This window comes from Lipotes vexillifer, unplaced genomic scaffold (genome assembly GCF_000442215.2).
Source record: "Lipotes vexillifer unplaced genomic scaffold, Lipotes_vexillifer_v1.1 scaffold1302, whole genome shotgun sequence".
NCBI lineage: Eukaryota > Metazoa > Chordata > Mammalia > Artiodactyla > Lipotidae > Lipotes > Lipotes vexillifer.
The window spans coordinates 449,429-476,741 of record NW_006788595.1 but is presented as its reverse complement, the minus strand read 5'-3'; the positions used below and the strand labels follow the sequence as shown (position 1 = coordinate 476,741).

General features: G+C 38.1%; 1 protein-coding gene across 1 annotated transcript; it reads right to left on the bottom strand.

The window, feature by feature from the left end:
• Positions 1-375: 375 nt before the first annotated feature.
• CHMP4C (charged multivesicular body protein 4C) lies at positions 376-26,605 on the bottom strand. The gene is made up of 5 exons (XM_007461695.1): positions 26,238-26,605; positions 6,389-6,566; positions 4,109-4,223; positions 954-1,119; positions 376-762 (listed from the first exon to the last, which is right to left on the bottom strand). Exons 1-5 carry the CDS (start codon positions 26,425-26,427, stop codon positions 698-700), a joined length of 714 nt encoding a protein of 237 aa, XP_007461757.1. The 5' UTR covers positions 26,428-26,605; the 3' UTR covers positions 376-697.
• Positions 26,606-27,313: the final 708 nt, after the last annotated feature.

Below are 27,313 nucleotides of genomic sequence, written 5' to 3'. Positions count from 1 at the left end.
TAATGCAGCCCCCTAAGTGACTAAATTACACCCAGGAGATTCTTGCTCAGCAGTGTAAGCTGTTAGTGCTTCCAGACATTTTGGGAACTGCATCCATTGTCCCATTCCAAGCTTAATTGGCATAATAAATGTCAATTAAAATTCCTTTAAGATTTTAAACCCAAGTGAAACTATTTATGTATAGACTCACACAAGACTTCTCTGCAAACATGTCTCCTATAAGAGATACATTTCTTATACATTCACCCTGGGCTACAACATGGATACAGCACAGCAAACTTGCATTCTCATAGGAAAGAAAGTTATTTTCCCCATCTTTCCTAAACATGTCACTCTTAAGTTGCTTATAAACTGTTATATATTTTATATGTTCATAGAATTCAGTTTTCTTTCAACAAATATATAGAGAGTACCAACTATGTGCCAGGACTGGAAATAATATAATAGTGAACAAAGTAGAATGCCCCCTCCCATCAGTATGGAGAGATCCTCCAAAATGCTACCAGGAAGTCCCATTCCATCCCAGATCCTAAACCTACACATGCCTCCTTTTTTAATTTTTACCTATGAGGCTTAAAAGACAATTATTCATCCAGTATAAATATAAAACAGAATCTTTGTTAACTTCTATATTTGGCAAAAACATTTTTTGTGTCTTATGTACAGCTCATTAATTTCGGTGTCCAAAAATTCTGTTTTAAGTATCCCAAGCTGCCAATTGTTTGATATCATCATCCTCTTCTTCTGCCCTCCTGGAAGATGCTGAAACAAACAAACAAAAATGGACAAAAATTAGTAATTGGTGACATTCATAATTTCAGCACAGAAAACAAGTATGAATTATGTATTAAAAGGTATATTTTATGCAATGAAAAATAAGTGCTAAAAGGCATAGGCCTGGCTATTATTTCAGGTAATTATTTGACCACAGGTGGTTGAGATGGGGAGCAGACCTGCTCGGGATCGATGTGCAGAGGAGGACGTGCTAGACATGCGACCTGGTACTCTGTCTGGCTGTGCTGGGAGGGAGGAGGAAGGCACATTTGGAAGTCGGATATTTGCCATCTTCTTATTTAATTCTTCCTGCTCCAGTTCCTCAAGTTCTGCCATCAGCTCATCCTGAACAGAGGAAAAAGAAAGAATTAGGGAGTTAATGTTTCAGGAAGTGGGTTTCCTCAAACATAATAACAAGAACATCTGCTACCCAATTGATATGTGAGAACCCAGTGAAATGGAATATTTATTTTAAGACTAAGTCTGTTTTGCAACACTGAGCAATAATTAAAATATGAATATTTGGGGTTGTGCAAATTTGTTGTAGTTAATCTTATAATACTTCAGTCAACAGTTTTTCAAGTAATTTGTGCTTGCTGAATATATAACCTCCACAGTTTCTAGGAAATTTACACCTTGCCTGTCATTTTTCCAATGTATCTTTTATTTTCTACTGTTAAGAATTAAGAATCTGTGAGATTTTAACTAGAGGCAATAAATATTTTCATTTGGGCTAGTGCTACTGAAATAAAACAACAGGTATAGCAAAACCATAACATACCAAAAGTAAAAAGAATCAAAGATATTATTGTTCCTTTGTCAAATTACCAAAACTAGTAAATATCATGCTCTGTGTCTTAGTTAAGAAAGCTTCAACTCAAGGTAGGTACACTGTATTTTTTTCTTTTAGCAATAGCCCCAGAGTCTGGTTTAATCCTAAACTATTCTCTGTCCCAAGAACCTTAGAGAGGCAAGTCTAGTTTGAGGCTTTAAAGGTAAAAGTCACCTTATGACAGATATGAGATGACTTGAGATGAATAGTTCACGTCTAACTGGCTCTAAGTGTCCTCAGGTTGAGTCCAACCCCCCTGAGAGAAGTTGGGAGTCAAAACTAAATTTGTCATCATCAGAATTCTGAGGTTGTCATTATTAGAAATGACCTAAGACACTCTTTTATTCGACCAAGGAGATTTCTTCATTTCTTCATTTATTCATCATGGAACAAATTTACTGAGAGCTCACTCCTGGCTGAACTCAGGGCTGGGGAGACAAAGTGCAAACAACATTCCCTACATTTAAGGAGCATATTGAATGTAGGAGAAAGGCACAGAAACAAATAATGATTCTATATTAAAATGAGAGTAACAATACTATGAGCCAAGAGTGGGAATCCTTAAGCCAATCACAGCATTTGATCAAGTCACCATGTATCAGACATACAGTAAGCTGAATGACTGTCTGACCACCATTATATCTACCTCATGAAAAGGAAATAAACATGAAAATGTATAGCATGAGGCCATGTGAAATAGTGTGGTCAGTGTAGTTGTGGGCTTTATGGTGTTCCACAGGCTGAATGAATAATGTACCTTCAGCATGAATACTCTGATATCCTATTTCTGCTCACAAAACAATTAAGAACAAATATAGCAAATGTAGTAGTAGCAGAACACACTATCCTACACTGAATGTATGCCCAGAATTGCCAATAGTGCTTGATAGTTACCAACGGCACTGAAAAGATATTGATATTTTCTTTAGCAAATATGTGGTGACAGAATAATCATCCCCATCATTTTCAAACTTCAAGTGTCATACACTTATTTATTCATTGATAAAAGAATTTTCGAATTTAATAAACTTTAGAGATAGTCTAGGGATCCAGTCATTTTCATTTTATAAATGAGAAAACTAAGGGTCAGAAAAGTAAAGGGACTTACACAAAGTTTAGTAATAAATGGCACAACCCAGAAGTCCTAATGAGCCCAGAGGTCTTTCCACCATGTCATAGTGCACTCATTAGGTGCTTGTTAGTCTAACCAGGGATAGGCAAACTTTCTCTGGAAAGGACCAGACAGCAGTATTTTTGGCTTTGCAGACAGCATATGGTCTCTGTCTCGTAGCCTTCTTTGTTGCTATTGTCACTGCTGCTGTTGTTTTCTGCAATCCTTTAAACATATAAAAACCGTCTTGTTCAACAGGCCATACAAAAACAGAACTTCAGGAGGATTTGTCCTGAAAGCCACATTTTTCCAACCCCTGGTCTATACTATTTTAAAAAGCTATTGAAGAAACAGATGAACAGACAACAAATAGAAAACAAATTTATGGTTACCAAAGGGGAAAGTAGTGGGGGACGAGGGACATATTAGGAGTTTGGGATTGACATATACACACTACTGTATATGAAATAGACAACCAAAAAGGACCTACTGTATAGCACAGGGGACAGCACTCAATATTTTGTAATAACCTATAAGAGAAAAGAATCTGAAAAAAAATAGATATATGTGTATGTATAACTGAATCATGTTTCTGTACACCTGAAACTAACCCAACATTGTAAATCAACTATATTTCAATTAAAAAAAAAAGTAGAATGGAGAAAAATAAAATAAAATAAAACAAAACTAGAAAAAAAAAGCTGTTGACACCCAGTTCTCACTTTCAAGGATTCTGTGGAACTACATCTTACTTATTAGATGTACCATTTTTAACACTACATGAACTTAGGAAGTCAGATCCTTTGCCATGGTAATCTGAGAATTGGAAATGTTTCAAAATTTGTGTGTACTTTGAGTAGAACAATTGAAATTCACAGTGCAGACACCACCATTATAATTATAGCCTGTATTATTGGACTGATTAATCTCAATAGAATGTGTGTGTTAATAATGTCACTCCACATTTATTTTGTTTCACAGCCTAAGTAATGAACAGAGGCAGCCTAACCTCTAATTTAACATGAGCATGATCTGTTTCTTGCAAAGTGACCCAGTCTGCTTTGTTTGGCCCAGATGTGCAAGCTATCAATTTTTCGTAATGGGGTTTTAGGCTTCAACCATTAAAAGTCACTAACTTTACATAATCACATGCTGCTTTTCCTTAATAGCTGAAAACTTAATTAGGGGGCTATTTGCCAAACTATATTAATCTTTCCTTTAAATCAGAGCTACCAACACTTCATTTCCCTCTTAAGACAGGTACTTTTCTAAGAAATTTATTCTTTAATGATATTTAAGGAAATGTGTAAAGAAACCTGCTTGCTCCATATGATGGGAAGCTGTCTTTTTTAGCAGCCACCATACTCCATTCTTTATATAGTGTCACCCACCTCATCAAAGTTATCGCCAAATCCAACTCGTTGAGAAAATGCTTCTGAGATTTCTTGGGCAATATCCTGTTGCTCTGTGATCTCTTGCATCAAATCATCTATTTTGTTCAGATCCCTGGGAAATAATATTTTATTGAAATAGTTTAGAATTTTACTTTAAATTTATGAATTTAGATATAAATTAGAAAAATGAGTCAATTTAATATAAACTCTTAGTTATTTCAGTAGGATAGTAAACATTCCGGGTGATAAGACTTATCAACTTTAAGAATTTGCATTTCAAAAATTCTGTATACGTACATATATTTTAAATTATGTAAATTAAATTAAATTGATAGCCATTACATTTAGGAGTCACTAGAGGGCAAATTATTTGATAACTAACAATATTTGTAGACCCATTTTGAAATTTTGTCTGGTAGGGCATATGTAAAATTTAAATATATGCTGCTATGTATTAACTCTGCAGGAAGTGGTACCATGGGCCACCAAGGACCACTGTGACTAAGATAAACTCGGGCAGCTCTCAGCAGCTGCTATCAGGGCAGCTTTTTGTAGAAGGTGAACTCTGGAACTAGAGATCTATTTTCTAGACTGCCTAGTATGTCTGAGGTCCTGGCTCCCTGAGAACTTTCCCATAGCTGTTGATGGTCTGAGAGATTACCGATGAGAGCAGGATTAGGCCTATGAAGGCCTCAGAAGAATCAGCAACTTCAGCAAAGGAATCACAGGCCCAGGACGGACAGCTGCTGTCAAGACAGTTCCTAGCACCCAAGTCCCACTGGCCTCCAATCACCCACTGAAGCTGCCAGTGTCCGAATGCCAGCATCTGAGCTGCCTCTCCAGTACCTTGTCTCTGAATCATTCCTCCAACTCTGAAGCTAGGCCAAACTGATTGGATACCAGAGAAGTGACAATTTTCCTCATTATTAAGCAATTAACACTGAAATTTTGATTCCCAGTGGAATAAATCTTTTACAAGTTTTCCAGACTCTATACATGGGAAAAGCTGAGTATTTTGACATAATTTCATGTAGTAATCAAAAAGAATACTTTGCCATCCTCCTATCACCCCTTATTTCCAATTCTTATATTTATAACAAATATACAAGGATTATTTATTTAAAAATCATATGAGAAAGGTACAGCTAAAGTTTGGGCCTGGGAGTGAATTTTTCTCAAAAGGAACACCCAGGGATGATGCTGCTAAACTACCTGGAGAGAAAAACTATGATTTTGTAATACATTTTAGCACCCAGCTTACAGCAACAATATAGGACTGTGACTCTGATAATGAATTGAATGATCTCTCAGAAGCTGTCAAAATGATGGCTGATTGTCAATTGATTATCAAGGCAAGAAAATGTTAGCAAAGATGTCTTCACTGACCCCAGCCTCTCTCTCTCCCACCTTTTCCCATCCATGGAAGCTTCTCTACATCCCTCAGTCACTCTTTGTCCTTGCATACCTTTGGTCCAAACTTCACTATGATATTTAACTTTGGAAAAGGATTAGGTCCCAGACACTGATTCTCAGTGTGAATATAAAGCAAATTGTTAGCCCCACTGCCACTATGAATATAGATTACTGAGCGCTTACTCTGTGCCAGGAACTCCCAAGTGCAGTATATCTTGTATCTCATTGAATTTCACAATAACCACATGAAGTAAGTACTATTATTATTTCCAATTTACAGATAAGGAAACTGACTCAGGGAGAGGCAAAGTAATTTGTCCAAGGACAGTCGGCAGGATCTGGGATTATAATCCAGAAAATCTGACCCCAAATCCATGCTTTTATCTACTGTTGTATGTCAATGGTTCTCAAACATTGTTTAGTATCAGAATCATCTGGGAGCTTGGTTAAAAACAAAAAGGCCCAATCCTTACTTTTCTTGAAGGAAATTGGGTATCTGTGTTCTCATTAGTAGTGATTTTTGAGGCCCCCCAAAATTTGACAACCACTATTGTATAGTTCTAACACCTTTACAGATATTAACATTTAAGCCTTTTTAAAATTATAGAATGAAAATATTTGCAGGTGGAGTGTCAAACAATAGTGAGGCTACTGGGAAACGTTAAGGGCAAAACGAATGTCCTTTATTTTTTCATGGTCTTTTTTTTCTTTTGCCAATATTACTTCTGCTCTTTCTCTGTGGGAACATTCCATTCCAACATGTCAAAGAGTCTCAAATGAGTAAGCCCATTTCTGTGCAGATCATTTTATACTTCCAAAGCACTGAGGGAATTTATGGCTCAGAGGGAGACTAAAGTCACTCACATGTTTTCATGAAGTGCTTTCATGGCTTTTGCTGCAATGCCCATGTTCCTTAACACTTCCGTGTTGGTGTGTGAGTTTTCCAAGGCTTCTCTCTGGAACTCAATGGTGGAAAGTGTGCCATCAATCTGAGTGAGCTGCTTCTCAAACCTCTTCTTTCTCTTTAGTGCCTGTAATGCAGCTAAATAAGGGAGAAGCCACATTTATAAAGAGCGAGCCAATCACTCACTCAAGACACTTGCTGAGCTGTTCACTCAGCACCAACCATGGAATCAGTATCGTTGAAACCGAAGAGGATACCAAATAAAAAACTAAAGGGTAGCATCTATCCTTTCAGTTGCTTGTACCAACTACTGCTTCCTTAAACATTTTGTTATTCTTCCAAAGATCTGCCAAGTGTCAGAAGATGAAAAGTCAAAATTTCATAGTCTATAAGATATACCACAGAAGTGTTTCTGTTAATATTGGATTTTAGAAAAAGAATAGATAAAATAGAAGTAAATATCACGTAATAAGAAAAATAAAACTTTAGAGAAAGAAAGAATTTTAAGGACTATCTATTCTAGCCCTATTTTCTTATTTCAAAGACAAGTTAATTGAGACGCAGAGAAGTTATATGACTTGCTTGAAGGTAGTCAGTGAGTGACAGTCCAAAGCCTAGGATGCCAAGCTTGTCTTGGTCTGAAGTGACTATGAGATGATCAGTAAGGTTACATCTAATCATAAGTGTCCATAAAGTCAACACTGTAGAGTCATTCTCAAGGATTAGATGGCATACGGGTGAGGGAAAAGACTGGTGCCTTCAGAGAAATGGTATCCAAATACCCTCCCATTAACACTTAGCAAAATCTTACGTGCTTCTTTCAAAAATCACAACACTAAGAGAGTTCTTTTCACTATGGCACCTTGGAAGGCACCCCGAAAAAATAGGCCCTAAAATGTGAGTTTTGATAAGGCATTTAGTGAGAATGCAGGAAAACAGCAGCAGCAGAATGCTAATATGAAGATAATTAAATGGAATTGACAAAAGAACACAAATATTTTTATGGTTTCAGAGTGAAACATGTAAGTCATTGCAACAGAGATTTCTGAGGGAAGGTTCTTTTCTAATAGGTTTGGTCAATTTCTTCTTGTTCTTCCAACAGATTCAGTATATTTATTCCAATGCTTTTTGTTTGGTGCCTGAAGACTTCTAGCCATTATACTTTCCTGCTGGATTTTATTAATGATCTATGAATCAATATTAGTTGACTTCCATTTAACCTTTGCCTCAAATTCCATTTTGTTTTCTATTAAATTAATATTTAATATAAAGTTAATATTTATATATTAAAATTTATATTTTGTATATTAATATTAATGTTTAATATAAAATTAATCTTTCAGCTTTCTTTTTATTACAATTTGCCTGTAATAATTTTACATGGACCTCAATTTCAAAATTATTTTTAATTTGCTCTCTTTTCATATTGCCTATTACAGATAGCATTGAGTGTTTAATGTGTGCAATTATTTTTAACCATTCAGATAGTCTCCAGCTTTTAATGTAAGTTTTTAAGTTATTCTCATTTATTGTAATAACTGATATATCATCTAGTATGGTCTTTTTACTATCATATTTATTGTGTTTTCTGTTTGTTATGATTTTTATTTTCTTTTTGCTTTCTTGTCTTTATATAGATTGATCAAGTTTCATTTGTCCATTTTATTCCCCTTTAATTGTGGGATAGTTATATATACTAAATTATTCTAATGGATACCCTTGTATTTAAAATATACACATATAATTAAACTTAAGTTTTCTATCCATGTTGAAAATAAATCAGAATCTATAATTAATCAGTATCTATAAAATGTATTGTCCCCAAACAAGATTGTCTTATCACCCCAAACCCCACAGTATTTGATTGAAATAATCTCGCTTTTATTAGTTCCAGATGATTACCAGTTTTTTAAATTATTCTTTCAATATTTAAGGAAACATTTCTTAAGTGCAGTAAGTTTCATAGATACAATTTCAACAGTTATTTACACTAAACTAACAGAGCTTGCTGGCTTATTTTCTTACTATTGCTTCTTGTATCCTACATTGTCATGAACCCAAGAGAAGAGAGATAATGTAGGAAATAGAATATGTTAAAAACAAAACTTGTATTAGTATCTTCAGGGAGATCAAGAGGCTATTGTGTTATAAGACAAGAATGGGCTTCCATAAAAACGAGCAACTAGAAAACAAGAAAAGATTCTTAGAAATTAAAAAAACATAACTAAAAAAATAAAAATGTCAAAAAGTAGAATAAATATAACTGATGACTAAATTAATGACCTGGAATATAAAGTTAAGGAATTCTCCCAGAACATAGAATGAAAAGAGAGATAAGTTAACATATTGGAGGACAGAGCCAAGGAATCCAACATCCGTCTTACAAGGATTTCAAAAAAGAAAGAATGTTTCAGGGGGAGTGTGGATAATAATACAAGAATAAATAACGATTTCAGAAGAAAATAGAAACAACGGTGGGGAAAGAAGTAATAAAGAAATTAAAGAATATGGTTTCCCCAAGCTGAAGGAAGACGATTCTTCAGAATAAAAATACTCACTGAACACTTAGATGGGAAAAGCAAAAAATAAAAGGCACATGCCTAGACCTATACTAGTGAAATTTTGTAACTCCAAGGTAAAAAAAGAAAATCTTAAACGTTTCCAGAGGAGAAACAAGCAAAGATATTATCTACAAAGGAATGAGACTGATATTATTATCAAATGTTTGAAATACTGGCTATCCAACAGCAATGGAATAGTGTCTTAAAAGTTTTGAAATGTTTTGAAGCTAGAATTCTGTAAAAATCCAAACTATTATTTAAGTCTGAAACAAAATGAAGTCATTTTTAGACCTACAGGCATTTAGAGAATTTATATCTATGGCACTGTTTCCAAAAAAAATACTTTTACTCCAGTAAATTTTTTTTAAAAAATCCAAGAAAGGACAATATAGGATACAAAAAGTAATAGTAAGAAAATAAGCCAGGGAACACTGTAGTTTAACAGTGTAACTAACTGTTGAAATCGTAGTTACATAAGGGTGTTTCTCCATGAGGTCTCTCTCTTGAAAGAGAAGGCTGCCCAGAGCTCTATAGAAGCGTGTGGGCTATGCCAACAGGCAGGCTTCCTTCCAAGGGTAGGGAGGAAGCAGACAGGCTGGGGATTCTTACAGTTGCCAAAGAAAGGCTTTTAAGGTGTGGATCACTTTTCTATATTTCCCTCATGAGTGGCAACTTTCTTTCCTCGCCCCTTTCCGCCCACTGTGAAGGTCCAGGGTCAACTTGGTTCTGCTCTACTTCCCTCCCCAGGTGCAACACCACAATTTCTGTCCTTGCTGAATAGCACTAACACTTAATTTAAAGAACAGTTTTTATTTATTTATTTAATCTGTCCTTTAGGAAAGAACTAAAAAAAAATAAAAAAAAAAACAACTGGCACAAAGGCCTTTCTACAATATAATACAATATCACTGTGGAGAGGCTCTTCACGTGAGTGACCAGAGTTGTGTGAGGGTTTTCTCCTGAACGCAGGAATACGGCCAGCTGACCTTCTGTGCTATCACTCTGCCTGTAGATCCACACCCACTATGACATATATTACATTGGATTATAATTTTTGTAAAATGTATTCTATTCCATCTCCCCTACACTAATTATAAGCCCTTTGTGGAAAGATACAGAATCCTATCCATCTGTTTCCCCAGTTCCTGGCACATGGCCAACAAAATACTGTACATAATAAAAACCAATGTTTACTGAGCATTTGCTAGATGCCAAACTGGTGTTAAGTGTTTTATGTGCATTATGTGATTTATATCATTAACTCTCACAAAAAAACTACAAGACCAATACTATTATTGGTCCATTTTAGAGATGATAAGATGAATGAATACTAAATGAATGAATTTGATAATTTTGTGCACCATGACAGCATGGTATAACGGAAAGAGTATGGCCTTCAAAGTCAGAGTGTGAAATTTTCTTCCATGACTTAATAGATGTATATTCTTGGATAAGTCACTTTCCTTCTTGGATAAGTCATTTTCCTTCTCTGAGCTTCAGTTTGCTGTTCTGGAAATGAGAACATAATCTCCAAGAGTCAGGGTGATTGTTCTAAGAACTAGTGATAATTTATGGAAACCACCTTATAAAGTACCTGTACACAGTAGAGACTGAGCAACTAGATATTATTTCTATTAATAATAGTGATTTATATAACAGTCATTCATTAATGAGATTGCATATCTTATTTCTGAGACCTCCGAGGAACAAGGTACCTGTTTTTTCACCCTAACTCACCATAACAGGAACATAATATTACAAAACAGCTCTGCATTTCAATGGTACAATACATAATACTATACAGCAGAGTATCCTAAGAAGCTAAACTCCAAATACACATCTCCACCCAACATACCCAGAGGTGGAAGGTTCAAAGTCCATCTCTTTCCTATCTCGTCAGGCTGGTTCAATGTCCATACTTATTTGGAACCTAACTATACCCATTGACCCAAAAGTATTTTCTTTTCTTTTTTTTTTTTGAGAATTTTTAAAACTTTTCATTAAAAAAATATGCCACGCTTACTAGTAACAATTAATTTTAGATTACTTTCTATAAATTGAAAAATGCAATTTGATATAAAAGATGGGGCTTTGGAATCACTAACATTGCATTTTAATCCTACCTCTACCAATTAAAAACTGTGTGTAATAACCTTGGAATGTGACCTTAACTCTCCTTAAATGATGTTCCCTCAGTTGAAAAATAATTATAACAATAAAAATAACACCTAGAAGATGACAATAGAACATTGTACCCTGGAGTCAGGTTTCCTTTCAAATCTAGGCTCCATCTACCCACTGCTACGTAGCCTTACATAGCTGCTTATTGGAAAATGTGAATATAACTCATGCGATTGTTAAAGATTAAATGAAATAACATATGTAAAGAAATTAGCCTGGCACATAGTGAGTGATTACTAAATATTAGAAACCTTCATCATTCTTCACAAGATTTCAGAACTATATTTTGGGAGCCACATGCTATAATACCCAACCTTGTCAATATTTTTTATTAATAACAATAAGTTCTGGGAATTCCCTGGCAGTCTAGTGGTTAGGACTCTGTGCTCTCACTGCCAAGGGCCCAGGTTCAATCCCTGGTCACGGAACTAAGATCCCACAAGCCACACAGTGCAACTGACATAATAATAACAAGTTCTGGTTTGGACACAATTTTGAATGCCTATATTAACATATGGTTTCTGCCCTTCAAAAGAGTTGGGAGAAATTTAAAAATTCACCAAGATGTGAGATCTCAACTTACACTATAATCTCCATACCGCAAACTACCCATTGGCCTGAATCAGAGACCTAAACTCTGAAGGAGGAAGCAGGTAACGAAAGTAGGTGAAGGAGCCGCTTGTAAATTTTGGAGATTAATCCTTTGTCAGTTGCTTCATTTGAAAATATTTTCTCCCATTATGCGGGGTTGTCTTTTTGTCTTGTTTATGGTTTCCTTTGCTGTGCAAAAGCTTTTAAGTTTCATTAGGTCCCATTTCTTTATTTTTGTTTTTATTGCCATTTCTCTAGGAGGTGGGCCAAAAAGGATCTTGCTGTGATTTATTTCATAGAGTGTTCTGCCTATGTTTTCCTCTAAGAGTTTGATAGTATCTGGCCTTACATTTAGGTCTTTAATCCATTTTGAGTTTATTTTTGAGTATGGTGTTAGGGAGTGTTCTAATTTCATACTTTTACATGTAGCTGTCCAGTTTTCCCAGCACCACTTATTGAAGAGGCTGTTTTCTCTCCACTATATAGTCTTGCCTCCTTTATCAAAGATAAGGTGACCATATGTGTGTGGGTTTATCTCTGGGCTTTCTATCTTGTTCCATTGATCTATATTTCTGTTTTTGTGCCAGTACCATACTGTCTTGATTACTGTAGCTTTGTAGTATAGTTTGAAGTCAGGGAGCCTGATTCCTCCAGCTCCATTTTTTGTTCTCAAGATTGCTTTGGCTATTCGGGGTCTTTTGTGTTTCCATACAAATTGTGAAATTTTTTGTTCTAGTTCTGTAAAAAATGCCAGTGGTAGTTTGATAGGGATTGCATTAAGTCTGTAGATTGCTTTGGGTAGTAGCGTCATTTTCACAATGTTGATTCTTCCAATCCAAGAACATAGTATATCTCTCCATCTATTTGTATCATCTTTAATTTCTTTCATCAGTGTCTTATAATTTTCTGCATACAGGTCTTTTGTCTCCTTAGGTAGGTTTATTCCTAGATATTTTATTCTTTTTGTTGCAATGATAAATGGGAGTGTTCTCTTAATTTCACTTTCAGATTTTTCATCATTAGTGTATAGGAATGCCAGAGATTTCTGTGCATTAATTTTGTATCCTGCTACTTTACCAAATTCATTGATTAGCTCTAGTAGTTTTCTGGTAGCATCTTTACAAGCAGCTCATGCAGCTCAATATCAAAAAAACAAACAACCTAATCCAAAAATGGGCAAAAGACCTAAATAGACATTTCTCCAAAGAAGATATACAGATTGCCAACAAACACATGAAAGAATGCTCAACATCATTAATCATTAGAGAAATGCAAATCAAAACTACAATGAGATATCATCTCACACCAGTCAGAATGGCCATCATCAAAAAATCTGGAAACAATAAATGCTGGAGAGGGTGTGGAGAAAAGGGAACACTCTTGCACTGCTGGTGGGAATGTAAATTGATACAGCCACTATGGAGAACAGTATGGAGGTTCCTTAAGAAACTAAAAATAGAACTACCATACGACCCAGCAGTCCCACTACTGGGCACGTACCCTGAGCAAACCAGAATTCAGAAAGAGTCATGTACCAAAATGTTCATTGCAGCTCTATTTACAATAGCCCGGAGATGGAAACAACCTAAGTGCCCGTCGTCGGATGAATGGATAAAGAAGATGTGGCACATATATACAATGGAATATTACTCAGCCATAAAAAGAAACGAAATTGAGCTATTTGTAATGAGGTGGATAGATCTAGAGTCTGTCATACAGAGTGAAGTAAGTCAGAAAGAGAAGGACAAATACCGTATGCTAACACATATATTCATGAAGTACCTAGGGGCAAGACGGGAATAAAGACACAGACCTACTAGAGCATGGACTTGAGGATATGGGGAGGGAGAAGGGTAAGCTGTGACAAAGTGAGAGAGAGGCATGGACATATATGCACTACCAAACGTAAAATAGATAGCTAGTGGGAAGCAGCCGCATAGCACAGGGAGATCAGCTCGGTGCTTTGTGACCCCATAGAGGGGTGGGATAAGGAGGGGGGGAGGGAGGGAGACGCAAGAGGGAAGAGATATGGGAACATATGTATATGTATAACTGATTCACTTTGTTATGGAGCAGAAACTAATACACAATTGTAAAGCAATTGTGCTCCAATAAAGATGTTAAAAAAAAAGAAAAGAAAGAAAGTAAGTGAAGGAGAGAACGAGAGGTTAAGGGGAAAGGCCTTTGTTTTCTCACCTGTGAGAAAGAGATAGAGGAATATTCCTCTATTATAACAATAAAAAATAGTGCAAGAGTGATGATAAATGGCGTGGACACTGGCTCCAGTATCAAAGAGCCAACAGGAAGCGGTGGGAACTCCAGAGACCAGGAGAGATTAAGCCTGATCTATGGAAGCAACACCACTGGGCTCCAGTCCTTGGCTGCCATGCAGACTGCACGCCCAGCCTTCCACACGATCAAAAGAAGCAAGAGATCTGGATTTGCATCCCAAATCCTTCAAATTTAAAAGCTGAGCTACATTTTTCAAAAAAAACCTTGTGTGAGCAAAACAGATGATTTCTGTATGGCTGGATCTGACCCCAGGGCACCTGACACTTCTTGTGGCTTCTTTCTGGCACAGTATGTTTCTCCCAAACACTAAGACTGGAGGCTTCTGTTCCAAAGAGTCAAGAGGTGTATGTGAGGAGCATCCCTGTGAGCTATTTCTCATGTGAAATGATGATGCCATGGGCCCACCATGAGATGGACAGGCTTTAACTTTGTTTTCTAATAACCAACTTAGGAAAGAAACAGTTGTATTTTTTTCAAAGACATTCGACAAATGTTGCAAATAAAGCATCACTCCCGATTTAGCAAAGAAGGACACTTTTCGAGGCGTGTAATCTAACCTATGTAGAATGTGCAATTCAATCTGCCAAACTCCTACATGTGCTTTTAGGCAGCTGATGAAACCTGGAAAACATTCTTTCTAAAACAAAGGAAACTTCTGTATTCCTTTGTGGGGGAGAAACTTCCAGGGGTTTTGTCTCTTTGTATAACAGTGATGTTCCTTCAGTGACAGAGCTGCAGAACAATGTCCGGTAAGTATTGCTTCCAAGGGATACACGAAAAGCCCTTACTATACAGCCCATTGAGAACTGGGGCTGAAATGTAAGAATTACCCGCTTGAACCAAAATTCAACTAGCCCTCTGCAACTTTACCACATTGCCAGAGGAGGAAGGCTTTCAGTCATCTATGAAAAATAACTTCAAATAGCAGAAATGAGTTGCAGTTTCATTGCTTAGATAATGTATAGGGCATCTTGATTGGAAAGGTCAATCTGTTATTCTTTGCTTGTTCAAGGTGTATAAATCCATGCCATTGTTCATCTATTAGTTGGCATAAAAGGAAGAACATTTTAGGAACCATCATATCTAGTGACTACAAACAAACCTATCTGTGAAATATGAAACTGAATTACGACAGCTCTACTCTCTCCCAGGAATGGATGATTTCTAGAGAAGGCCTAAAAAGATGACGCTTGGAAGACTTAATCCCAGAGAGGGCTTAAGTGACATGCCACTCACAACTGGTTATGTCTTCTTTTGCTTTTAACTGGGAAGTCTCATAATCGTGTTGCTTTATTTGAGAAACTTCAAGGTAAGCCCCGTTCTTACTCACATACAACTCACTTCATTAAACAATAGTTCTATTTATGGCAACTCATTATAGTTCTCCAAAAACACAATCTGAGTAAGCATCACCATGAGCATTCCATAAATGGAATAAAAACAAAATGTTTCTGTTCAAAGTCACAGGTTAGATTGGAAACAGCTGGGGAAATATTAGAAAATTCTAACATTCATTTATTTGTCCAGGGCCAACCCATTATGAATTTTCCCCAGGCTTCTTCATTTAAAAAAAAAATATCCTTCATCCATTCATTTCAGTCACTCCACAGGTATGCACTGGAGATCCACCACATGCTTGGCACTGCAGGGGCAAAGAAATAAGGCTACAATCTCAGAGGAGGCAAAATATGAGACGGGCATTCAATCATTTATTCATCATTCAACAAGCATTTATTAAGCACCAACCATCTTACAGGAAGTGTCTCCATGGATACCAACTTGTATAAGGTACATCCTTCAAGTAGCATAGGAGACATTGAGGAAAATAATAAGAGACACGTACAAGGCACAATGGATACACAGAGGAATGTACACACTACACTCTCTCTGGAGGGTAAGGGAAGACCTCACAGGGAAGGTAATGAAGCCAGGGTGACTGTCTACACAGATACTCAAACACACTGCCCAGTAAGAAGCATGAATGATGAAACATATTACTTCTAGCCCCTGACCCTCTCCCCTGCTGCAAATCTCTTTACTAAATGATGTAAAGTTTCTGGCTGAGAAACCAGAGCAAATCACACCAGTTTGCCACACTAGCTGGAACTTATAAGTAAGATCACACTTTCAGAGGTCTGGCCAATATTAAATGTCATTAAAAAGGGTAAATAGCAAGCTAAAAGAAGATTAGACCACAGAAATGATGTAGTGGATTATACAATGGCAAAGCATATGCTTGAGAAAACAGTCAAAAAGAAATGAGATTGGAGAAAGTAAACAAGAGATATTCTGAGGAAAGGGCATTTGGAAAAGGAATATTGCTGGAAGCAAGCCAGTAATGTTGTACTGAATTTTGTGTTAAAAAAAAAGAGTGATTGATTAATATTATAAAGGGTAAAGGATTACAAAGAGGTGGCCTTAGCCAGCTGCAGAAAGATAGAAAGAGACAAGGGAAATGGAAGTTATTGTCCAACAAAAATGATGTTCCTCTCCTCATCCTAAAAAGCTCACACTTACTTTTGGAGATAAGGCAGTTCTTACTGCCAGGACGTCACCCAAGAGATTAATAGAGGAGATAAATCTGAGAGGGGAAGATCATGACCTAAAAGTGCTATTAGGCTTGAGTTGCCAAAAAAGGAAGAAATGCTTGCATAAAAGACTCATTTTATTTATTTTTTCCTTTTTTTAAAATTAAAAAAAAAATTTTATTGGAGAATAGTTGCTTTAGACTGCTGTGTCAATTTCTGCTGTACGGCAAAGTGAATCATCCATACGTGTACACATATCTCCCCTTTTTTGGATTTTCTTCCCATTTAAGTCACCACAGAGCACTGAGTATAGTTCCCTGTGCTATACAGTAGGTTCTCATTAGTTATCTATTTTACACATAGTAGTGTGTATATGTCAATCCCAATCTCCCATTTCATCCCACCCACCCCCATTTCCCCCTCAGTATCCATACGTTTGTTTTCTATGTCTGTGTCTCTATTTCTGTTTTGCAAATAAGATCATCTATACCATTTTTCTAGATTCCACATATATGCGTTAATATACGATATTTGTTTTTCTCTTTCTGACTTACTTCACTCTGTAAAAAAGACTCATTTTAAATATCCACCGAAATTCCTATTTTTCATAATTAATTGCTTCCAAGGTCAATTTCCAGGCAAGTAAAATTAACTTGTTATTGGAACACTATATCAATGTATTAATTAAAATCTACTTGGCATTCTTTGTAAAGACACAGTTAAGTGACCAGGCAGAATATATAACCAATTGAATGAATAAGTTTTCTACTTGTTACTAGTATTATTAGTAACCTCACAAATTGGTAACCTTTATGGGCCTGCTATTGCCTAGAATATAGAGGAAAGAGTATGAACATGAAACCACCAAATATTAAATAGAAAAACTCAGAAAACAGCTGATTATGCTTCATTCTACAGGGTAGACATAGGTACCTATGGATATAATTCTGTATGCTGTGTGTGTACCTTTGTGTTTGTCTGTATATATGAATATGTGTATATGCATGTGTTTATATGTGCATGTGTGTATATGTATCTATATATGTATATATGTGTTATGTGTACATGTGTGTGTGTGTGTAATGTGGTTCTATTTCCTACCTGTAAATAAGTATTCCTTGTTCATATGATGCACCAATAGTTCCAACTACTGTGCCCACGGCTTGTGGGTGCTCCTGAGAACCAACAAACTTTACCCCTAGAGCCCCCATTAGCTCCCACTGTTTATGATTCTATGATTATTCCCCAGAGATCCTATGACCAACAAATCTGGAGGAATACAAAAAAAAAAAAATCTGGAGGAATACATAATTCTTATCCTCAAAGCAAGGTAACTATTACTAACTTAAATTCTTCAAGAAAGGTGTACTTTGACATTGGTGATGAACTCTATGTACTATTCTTTAGTTTTTCAAGTGTAAGTGAGAGAAAAACACTCAACAGATATAATAGTTTACGTAAATATAGTTTACATGAATAAAAGTTGCCAAACTGCTCAAAAATGATAAAACATAGGTTCTTGTGTATATGATCTTTGAAATATGTGTAAATTGGCTTAACATAATCATAACTTTTTTTTCTTGCTTCAGTCAACACAGTAGAAGTTCTGAGTTAGGATAATATCTTTGTTCAAACTCCAAGGTTACACTGACTTTCATTTTACATGAATGAAATACACAAAAAGAATGGTAATATAAATAGCACTGGTCACTGAGAAAGGCCTGTTGAACAATGTTCCTGCTACAGCAGAGAAGACACACCCATTATGACTGTGCAGCATATAGCGCTCTGTGAAAGAACCAAAAAGATTCACTAGAAATTCATGTTCAAATAGAGAATGAAATGTCCAAAATGTTTGGTCGCAAAATTTTATTTCTCTAACTTCATATGTAAGCCAAATATAAAAGTGTAAACTTTATTAATTTAAGCTCACTGGTTGATATTCAATTTTAAGTTTTTAAATAACTCCTAATACAAGGATTCCCAAATTTTAACAGAGAATAATCAACTTTTCCTTTCCTATACTTTTAAAATCACCACTCCTCCTTGCTTGCCTTTTTGGGTTTGTTTTGTTTGAGGGTAGCAATTACACTGTTGGTATTTAAGTCACTAGACTGCTAGATTGAGAAGAGGCGTTGGAGGCTGCACAGAGCAGATGATGGGCAGGGCTTTAGCTCTTCCCCATTCTCTCACTGGAAATTCCCGCAAGATAGAAATATTTGAGAAAAGGGCTTAGCAGTGGGCTGAGAGAGCCACTGGTCCAGGTTTAAGAGCTCTTACTGCTTTAAAGTATGACCATATAAACTTCGTACTAAGTCCTAAATATTTCCAATAAGTAATTCTCTATTAATACCACTTGTTTGAGGTAAGTAATTAAAATCTCTGGTACAAGAAAGTCAGTTACTCAGGAAATGGCTTATTATTTGCTTTACATTTATTCCAGACTCTTGTTTTGTTTTTGTTTTCCTTCACCTTCTGCAAATTTTTGAGCAATTGTGTATGTGTTAGAACTTCTATAAAATTATAGTTAGAAAAAGTAGGAGAAACTAAAATTACTGGTATATGCTATAAGTTCTGGATGTAGTTTGCTAAAGCAGAGGATTGAGAGTGTAGTTTAAAAATAAAAAACCTCAATATTATCTATATATTTTAAGTGATTGTGATAATTTTGTCCCTTAAGAGCACAAATAGATTCACGTGTACTTAAGCATATTACAAAAATTGAATACCAAAATAGATTATTCATGCCCTTTCCAAAACTGACCCCCAAAGCAAAGCATCATAAACTTTAAAACTCAGAATCAGATGCCTTGCCTTATAGGCATAGGTTAGAGTATTATGTGTTTTGAGTTGTTTTTTATTCTGTCATCTTGAAAATAAAATCTGATCTGAAATAAGTAGCCCTAAATACTGAGAAACATACTAGTAATACTAAGTACATCTGAGGACAGTTCACAGTAATCTCCTGTTGTAGTTTCTTGAAACTGCATAAATCATATGATTTTGGCATAATCATGGTGTTAGTGGTAACTTTTCTACCTTATTCTATTTTATTGTGGCTGATTCAGTAAACTACAAACTAGCATAAATCAAGGAAAATTATATTTTTGCTGAATGTAAATATTTCCCAAAATATGGTGCTCTATTCCAGCTTTGTGGAATTTAAATGAAGAATAATAACAAATGAATGTTCCAATATTTATACTATAGCTTCAAATTCATGAAGGAAAAAAATAAACTAGATGTAAAGTTATATAACACAAGAAACGGTCCCAATTACCCTCATAGAAGAAGCTATGGGTTGGCCAAAAAGTTTGCTCAGGGTTTTCCTTGCCCGAATGAACTTTTTGGCCAACCCAATGTGATAGGTCAGCAAACTGTCAAAATTTGTACCACAGATACTTGAAAGAATGATTCTAGAACAGGTACACTCTATACTTTAGTTTCTGAGGAAGTAGAAAAGAAGCCAGTGGTAACTAGAAGCCAATATGAGTTCACAAGGTGAAAATTTAGTTCAAAAACTAATCTCATGGGCTTCTTTTCTTTGGGTTACTGGATGATGACTAAAGAAAAAATATGGACCATCCACTGGCCTTCTAACCTTATACATACCAAAATCACCCAGAAAGCTCTGCAGCTGAATAAATTTGTGACTGATTCAACCAAAAGAAATGGCTCATATATAAGCCAATGAAATTGGAATTTTAAAATCTTAATTTTAAGGCAACTGAAAATAAGATGATATTGAATAGAAATACATGTAAAACACGGAATGCAAGTTTAAAATATTGATTTTAAAAAGTGGGGGAAGGGTAAATCTGGCTGGGATTTTTAATTCTTTCCAAGTCCAGTTGTACATCCTTGCCAGGGCTCAGAGGGGAGTGGGAGGTATTAAGAAAACGAGACATTTTAAAATTACAGTTTAAGTGAATAGGGCTTCCAGGACTGGTCCAGACATTTTAGGTCCCCTTCCACCAGGGGGTAAAGCCTGACAGGAGCTCCTGAGGTGAGGGAGGAAATTGAGGGTGGAGGTTGAGGAAGGGTCGCATTTCTATTGATCTGTCTTTTCCAGAAGAGAAATGGGCAGTTGACCTGAGAATAAGATCCAGGTATTGGATGCCCCAGGAATATTCTTTTCCCTGGCCCCAGAATTCGCAGAGTGTGGTACAACAATTGGGTAATCAGAGGCAAACAGAACACTATTGTGATGCCTGGTTGTAATTTGAATACTGGGGGACTCTGGGACCCTGCACAACTATTGTGGAGTCATAGTACCCTATACACTTCCCTAAAGAAAACTAATTCCAGTGCATAAGATGACTTGTCAGAAGCTCTGGGAGTGTTTCTTCGCAATTAACACAGCGGGAGGTTTATTTCTCATCTGGGTGTCTGAGTGATGCCAGAGGAGAGGAGAAACAAGAGAACAGAGCGGGGGGGGGGGGGGGGGGGGGGGCCCCCTGCCGATGCAAGGGAAATGGGTCTGTGCCCTGGTCCGGGAGGATCCCGCATGCCATGGAGCAGCGGGGGGGGGGGGGGGGGGGGGGGGGGAGGAAGAAAGGAGAGAAGAGCTAGTGCCTCCCAGTTTAACGGCCCATTAAATAATACATACAGGTTCTCAAATTGCATCAGAATCATTGAGTTATTTGTTCAAAGTTCAGGTTTCTGAACTCTACACTCAACCCTAAATTATAATTATTAGGGGCATCCTTCTGAGTGTACATTTTAAGCAGCATCCTCCAGGGCTTCTGATGCAGCTGATCTGAGGCCCACATTTTGAGAAATGCTATTAGGAAAAGAGGTCGCCAGGTAAGTGATATCTCCCAGGGGAACTTCCATCTGGGTCCTGCAGTCTGTGCCTGTCTCCTATTACCTGAGCCATGCTTTTGCCCTCACTAATTTGGCACTCAACCAGCTGATACCGATGTGGTTCTCTTTACCAAGTTCTTCTGGTCCCCGGTGTCTGAGATTGCAGACTTCAGCTCTGTGACAACTATCATAAAAAGCCCAAAGAGATTCCAGCATTGAGCTAAGCTAGTGGGACTGTGCCCACATCCTGACTCCAAGGAAGCCCCAAACTGCATCATGACTCTGAAAACAAATTCATCCTTGCCCCCAAACACCTCAGGGCTCAAAGTGAGCCAGCTATGCACACAAGACTCTCTGCCTTGAGGTCTCATTTCACCAAACAGACACCTGGCAAAGACGTTGAATGACCTCAGCTCCGAGTTGTCATGGGAATCCTGTGAAATGAAACTGAGGAGGGATTTTGGTCAAATTCACTTCCTCTCTGTCTCAACCTCTTACCTCTGTAAGTCCACTTCCCAACAGCCTGAGGCCTAGTGATAACTCCAGCCTGGATCCACCCCTTTTCACATAGTTACATATTTGGATTTCTTGTTCTGCCTGGGAAAAGGTAAGCAAAAGGGCCACCACAAGAGTGAGGGGAGAGACTAGAGTGGTACCGAGGGGGAAGATGTCAAGGGGCGCTCACTCTCTGACTGACCTGCCCTGGTGAGCAAAGCTCAGCACGGGAAGGGGTAACTGAGGAAGTGACAGAGGTGGGGTTGCAGACAGGAGACTCAGGCAAGTGACTGCTGTCCTCAACTATGTGAAAGGTCTTCACATGACAGATGGAGTAGATTTATTCCGTGTTATTCCAGAAGACAAATTTGAGCCAGTATGTGGATCCTACTAGGAAACTGATGTCAGCTTTAAAAAAAAAAAAAAAAAAGCTATGTTATCACAAAGGGTGATATATATAAAGTGCTGAATGGAGGGCTTTACACAGTAATGTCGTTAATCATCAAACCTTTGAGGATCAACTTTATCACCACCATTATGCAGATGAAGAGACTGAGACTCAGGCCAAGTAAATGGTCTAAAGTCACACCGTTTCTAAGTGGCAGGACAGGGCCAGGAATCAAACCCAGGGCTATCTGCTTTGAAGCTCAGGCTCTTGACTACAACACTAAGTTACTTTCTATCAGATATTTACACATTGACGTAGGGATATTACACTTAAGCAAATCCCTGTGACCATCTCTTAATGATTTTATTAAGAAAAAAAAAAAAAACTCATAAGGGAGGTTAGAACAGTGACCTCTAAGGTGTTCCACCAACTTGTGTGGCAGGAGGGAGTTGCAATGTAATAAAATGTTGATGCCTTTTGCTCCTGAGGCCTCCAGCCTGGGGTGCCCAGAGTCCTCGAGCTGCTGGTCCTTGGTTATCCCAGTGACACATACAAACATTATCGGTGCCCATGGGTGCCATGATATGAAAAGAGTTAGGAAGCACTTCAAGACTAAGAGACCTTGTATTTCTATCCCACTAACATTACCATGGATTTAGTTTTCTCATCCTTGACCCTGGCTACAGGGCAAAATCACCTGGGGGCACCTTTAAAAAATATTGATGCCCAAACCCCACCCCAGCCAATTAGATTAGAATCTATGAGGGCAGGATCCCGCAGGCATCAAGGTGACTTTCATATACAGCCAGGACTGAAAACTGCTCTAGATGACAGTGCTCAGCAAAAATAGGAAAAAAATTAAGTGACGTATAAAAAAATTTGCTTTTCCACAAAGCAGATTACTAGCTTATATAAAGCAGGAGTTCTATCATAGTATTCTGAATAAACTGCACTAAAGAATGTCTGCTCTTCTCAAGTTTTTAACCAAATTATAGATCTTGCTTCAATTGTTCCTCTTTTAGATCAACAGAGCCTTGATATCATGGCTGTTGCAAAACCAGTTTGGTGGTGCCCACTCAGGCTCTTTTTGGTAGATTATGGTAACTGCCAAATAGGTTTGAAGTAAGAATTAGCTACCACTGCACAGCCTTGCTACAAGTTGCAATGAAAGCAAGTTTCAGACTCAGATCTGCAGATACACTTATTAAACAAACATACATTGGCCAAGCAGGCAAAAAACAGTTTCTCAACCTGTTTCTGAGCTCAGTGAAGTCCCAGCTCTATGTCCTTTTAGTCTAACACACCTTATACGAAAGGCTCACTGAACACAGACAGCGACCTTCCCTGGCAGGGTGCTGTGCTCTGTGGGAGTTCAGACATCCACCTGAACCAAGAACTGGACACTACACTGATTTGATCAAGCCCCGGGTACCATCCTAACGTTGTTGGTTATACACCTAGCACATTCTTAACGCCTGTTCTTACGTGGGGAGCGAGGAACTATCTCTAAACTATCTCAGCCAAACCGCATGTTTAGAATACCCACAATTTCACCAGGGAGATCCCATTTCTAACATTTATGATGCTAATTTAAGAGTTATTCATTCTACCAATAAAATCCATTTTTGACATTGAGAATGCTGTCAAAACTTCTGTTGTAGAGAGCTAGATCATGGGAGAATTTGTACTGGCTGGGAGTATGGCCCTTTCTGATGTGATACTAGCTGGCCACTCAACTAGTATTCTTGACAGCATGTTAGCTGACTAACCACCTCTAGAAGTAAAACTTTAACTGCACATACATATGTCGCTCTGATTAACAGGTAAATTACGGCCATTCTGACACGGACATTGTGTAGCACAAGACCCATTTAGTACTAAGTATATTTGGCCTTATTATGTGTGTGAAAATATTTCTTGGGGGCTAACGGAAAACAGTAACCATATGCATATGAAGTTATTTGGTTTATTTGGAAAATGTTGATATTGACAGTGTTTCGAACGCATGGCCTGTGATTGGATTCTTTCCATAGTTTAGATTACAGATGGCCTCATGCTAACCAGACTCTTCCTACTTCCAGCGCCACTGTAGAATCAGGCTTGGGCCAACTCCAATGAAGTTCCCATGGATAAATGATGAAAAATAAATAGCTTTTCTGAAACCAACTGATTATTTGCACTTGATACATCTCTAGCTAGTCTGATTTAAGGAAGTTAGATTGATGTTCCTGATTAGTGTTGCCTTTATTTTTTTTTTTGGTGTCTTTATAAAGTCTACTTGTAGACACTTTATTTAGTGCGTTGCCAACTCAAGAACGTTATATTATTTTACATTCTTTTCTTCTGAAAGCAAATCTATATTTCTACCACTTCATAGAAGCAGACGTTTCATTTTTCAGATTTTTTTAAGCCAGTATTTACTGAGCAACCACTGTAGATAAAGCTACATACAGATCCAAGTGGATAACAAATCAAAAAAAAAAACAAAAGAAAACCTTTGACAGAGTACCTTGATGGGTACTCTAAGCAAATGGCAGAGTACTCATCAAACTGAAGAGGAAAGGCCCAGGAACAGAACAACAAATGGCTTTTTAGCAAGTCATATTGGCATAGTCTCTGTAGAAATTGCCATTTAATAACATCCCAAAATATTTCAGACACGAAGTAAAAATAGAAACTAGCACTTAACTCTAAAATAGCCTATAATGTGGACAAGAGTTACATGCAAGAGCAGAGGAAAATGAAACTTGGCCTTTTTGTTGTTGGTAGTAAATGGGCACAAATGTCATTTTTTTGGAAAGAGCAGAATTTTCAAGGTCTACTCCAGGAGACACGATTCCTTTCCTGTGTTAAACAATGGCAGGGTCATTTAGGGCAAACTAAATCTTCCCAAGGCTTCATTACGACTCAAGAGGCCCAACTTGAGGATACAAGTTCAGGGTTTGGTGGTGAGCAGAGTCCTAAATTGCCACTTCTGTTTCTGGGTCTGTCACTGAACTTGTGTTACAAAAGCAAATCACTTCAACTTCTTGCTGGGTTTTTATATGTGCCACGGGTGCTGTTTAGATCTATTCTCTATAGAGAGAGCCATACACTGAAGAAACCGATTAACTCTGGCAAAGAACAAAGGGTTCAAGGTGCAAAAGGATCACCAAGAATCATTACTGACTTAAAGTCCTTTCCGCGTGGCAAAAGCCAGTGATAGAATTAATATTTAATTCTCCGACATTACTTTTTTGGTATAATAGCTCAACTGCACAGCAGCCAACTAAAGTCTTCAACAGCTGAGGAAAAGGGAAACCAGAACATACTAGAATGTACTTCAATGGAGATTTACAAGCAAGTTAAAATGTGCAATTCAAAATACAAACACACGGCAGAAAAGTTGATATTTAGCATTGAAGTCAGCAGGACTGGACCAGGGTGAGACAAGCCAGGAGCAAAATTTAAGGGGGCACCCAAAAAAGCAATAATCAAGATAAATAATATTTCAATGCAATATTTGTGAAATTCAAAATTAATGCAAAAAAAATCCACGATGAACAAAACATCACATTTCAGAACGAATTTGAAATAAAGAAGGACTGTGCGGAACACATAAGGGCCAGCTGCAACAGAAAAGAATCAATAATACCAATACTGTTTTTCTTGTAAATATTGATATTTTGTTCATTATGGATGCTTTTGTATCAACTTTGAGTTTTTAAAATATTGCGTAAAAATATTGTTCATCTTGATTCCTGAGATATGTGATGCCTCCTTACATTTTGCCCTTTAGGATTGTGCTTTGCTCAGCTCTCTCTAACTCCAGGCCCCTGGGGGGTCATTACCAGTTTCTAGAAAGGCCATGGGAGCACATCTGGTGGCCTGGGGGACAGGTGCTGTGGGGCAGACCGGACCGTCCCCAAGGAAACGGCTGGAGGTAGGAGGGGGAGAGTTCACGCCTGGGGCCAGACCCCGAGCCTACCTCTTTTATTCTTCGTGCCGTGCTTCTTGGCCAGGCTGAGCTCTCTCTGGATTCGATTTTCCAGGTACTCTTGTTTCTTGCTCAGCATCTCTTCTGTCTCCCGAAGTCGAGCCAGGGCTTCCTGGGAGCTGGGAGCAGCTCGGCTCTTGGAAGAGCCTCCCCCTTTAAAGAACTTGCCCAACTTGCTCATGGCTGTGGAGTTGAAGGGTGAGGTCGGTCCCGGGAGCGTCCCAGGGCTCCCCGGGGCCGCGCCTGGGTAACAGGTGAGCGCGATCGAGCTCGGGTCTCGGAGGCCCAGACCCGGGAAGGCGGCGATCCTGGGAATCAACACGTCGTCGGGCTTGCCCAGGTGACACCCTCTTCTGGGCATTTCCTGGCCGCCGGCTGGGCCCCGCCCCGTGGCGCGGCAGGGGCGGGGAGGGCACCGGAGTCGGACGTGGACGACCGGCGCCACCCGGCCCCCCGGGAGTTCAGGCGGAGAAAAGAGTTGAAAAGAGCTGAAAAGAGCGACGGGACTGCAGCCGAGTTGCTGTTTTATCTACGCTGGGCACGCACCCGGGGGTGAAGGACTAGTTTGTGCATGGCTCAGAGAAAAGCAAACCACTGTTCCAAAGGTCTTGGGCGGGGCATGAAAGCCTGTGTATAATAAGTGCGCTTTGCTGCCCTGGATGAAAAAGATGCATAATTCCACGTGTGTTTTTGTTTGTAATCGTGTGTGAGCACAGTGTCGGGTCTCTGTCCTTGTGAATAAGAATATTCAGGCGTGTTCATCTAGGTGTGCATAGTGTGTGTAGGAGTGTGGCGGGCAGCGGCTTGCAGGACGTTTGTCTGCCACTGTGATGCAGGTGTGTGGGCAAGTAGCTCATTCTCAGGACAGCTGGTCTGACTGGGCTTGTTGCCGCAGGTGTAGAATCTGGGCAGGTTGATGTGTGCCTGGCTGCCAGTTGGCATGGGTGGATTCTAGATCATCCTTACATGGCTTGAGGTGACGAAAGACGGTGGTCATCTCTTTCCCTAATGTGAGGACTTCTGAGTGTGTTGATGGCTGCATTCAGTTCTGTAACTAGGCATCTGAA

Excerpts from the sequence above, each read along its gene's own strand:
- CHMP4C (XM_007461695.1), bottom strand. The coding sequence starts at position 26,427 with ATGAGCAAGTTGGGCAAGTTCTTTAAAGGGGGAGGCTCTTCCAAGAGC. Across the intron at positions 1,120-4,108 it reads TTGGCGATAACTTTGATGAG|GATGAGCTGATGGCAGAACT; the intron begins GTGGGTGACACT and ends TCCTCTGTTCAG. Across the intron at positions 763-953 it reads TGCACATCGATCCCGAGCAG|CATCTTCCAGGAGGGCAGAA; the intron begins GTCTGCTCCCCA and ends TGTTTGTTTCAG.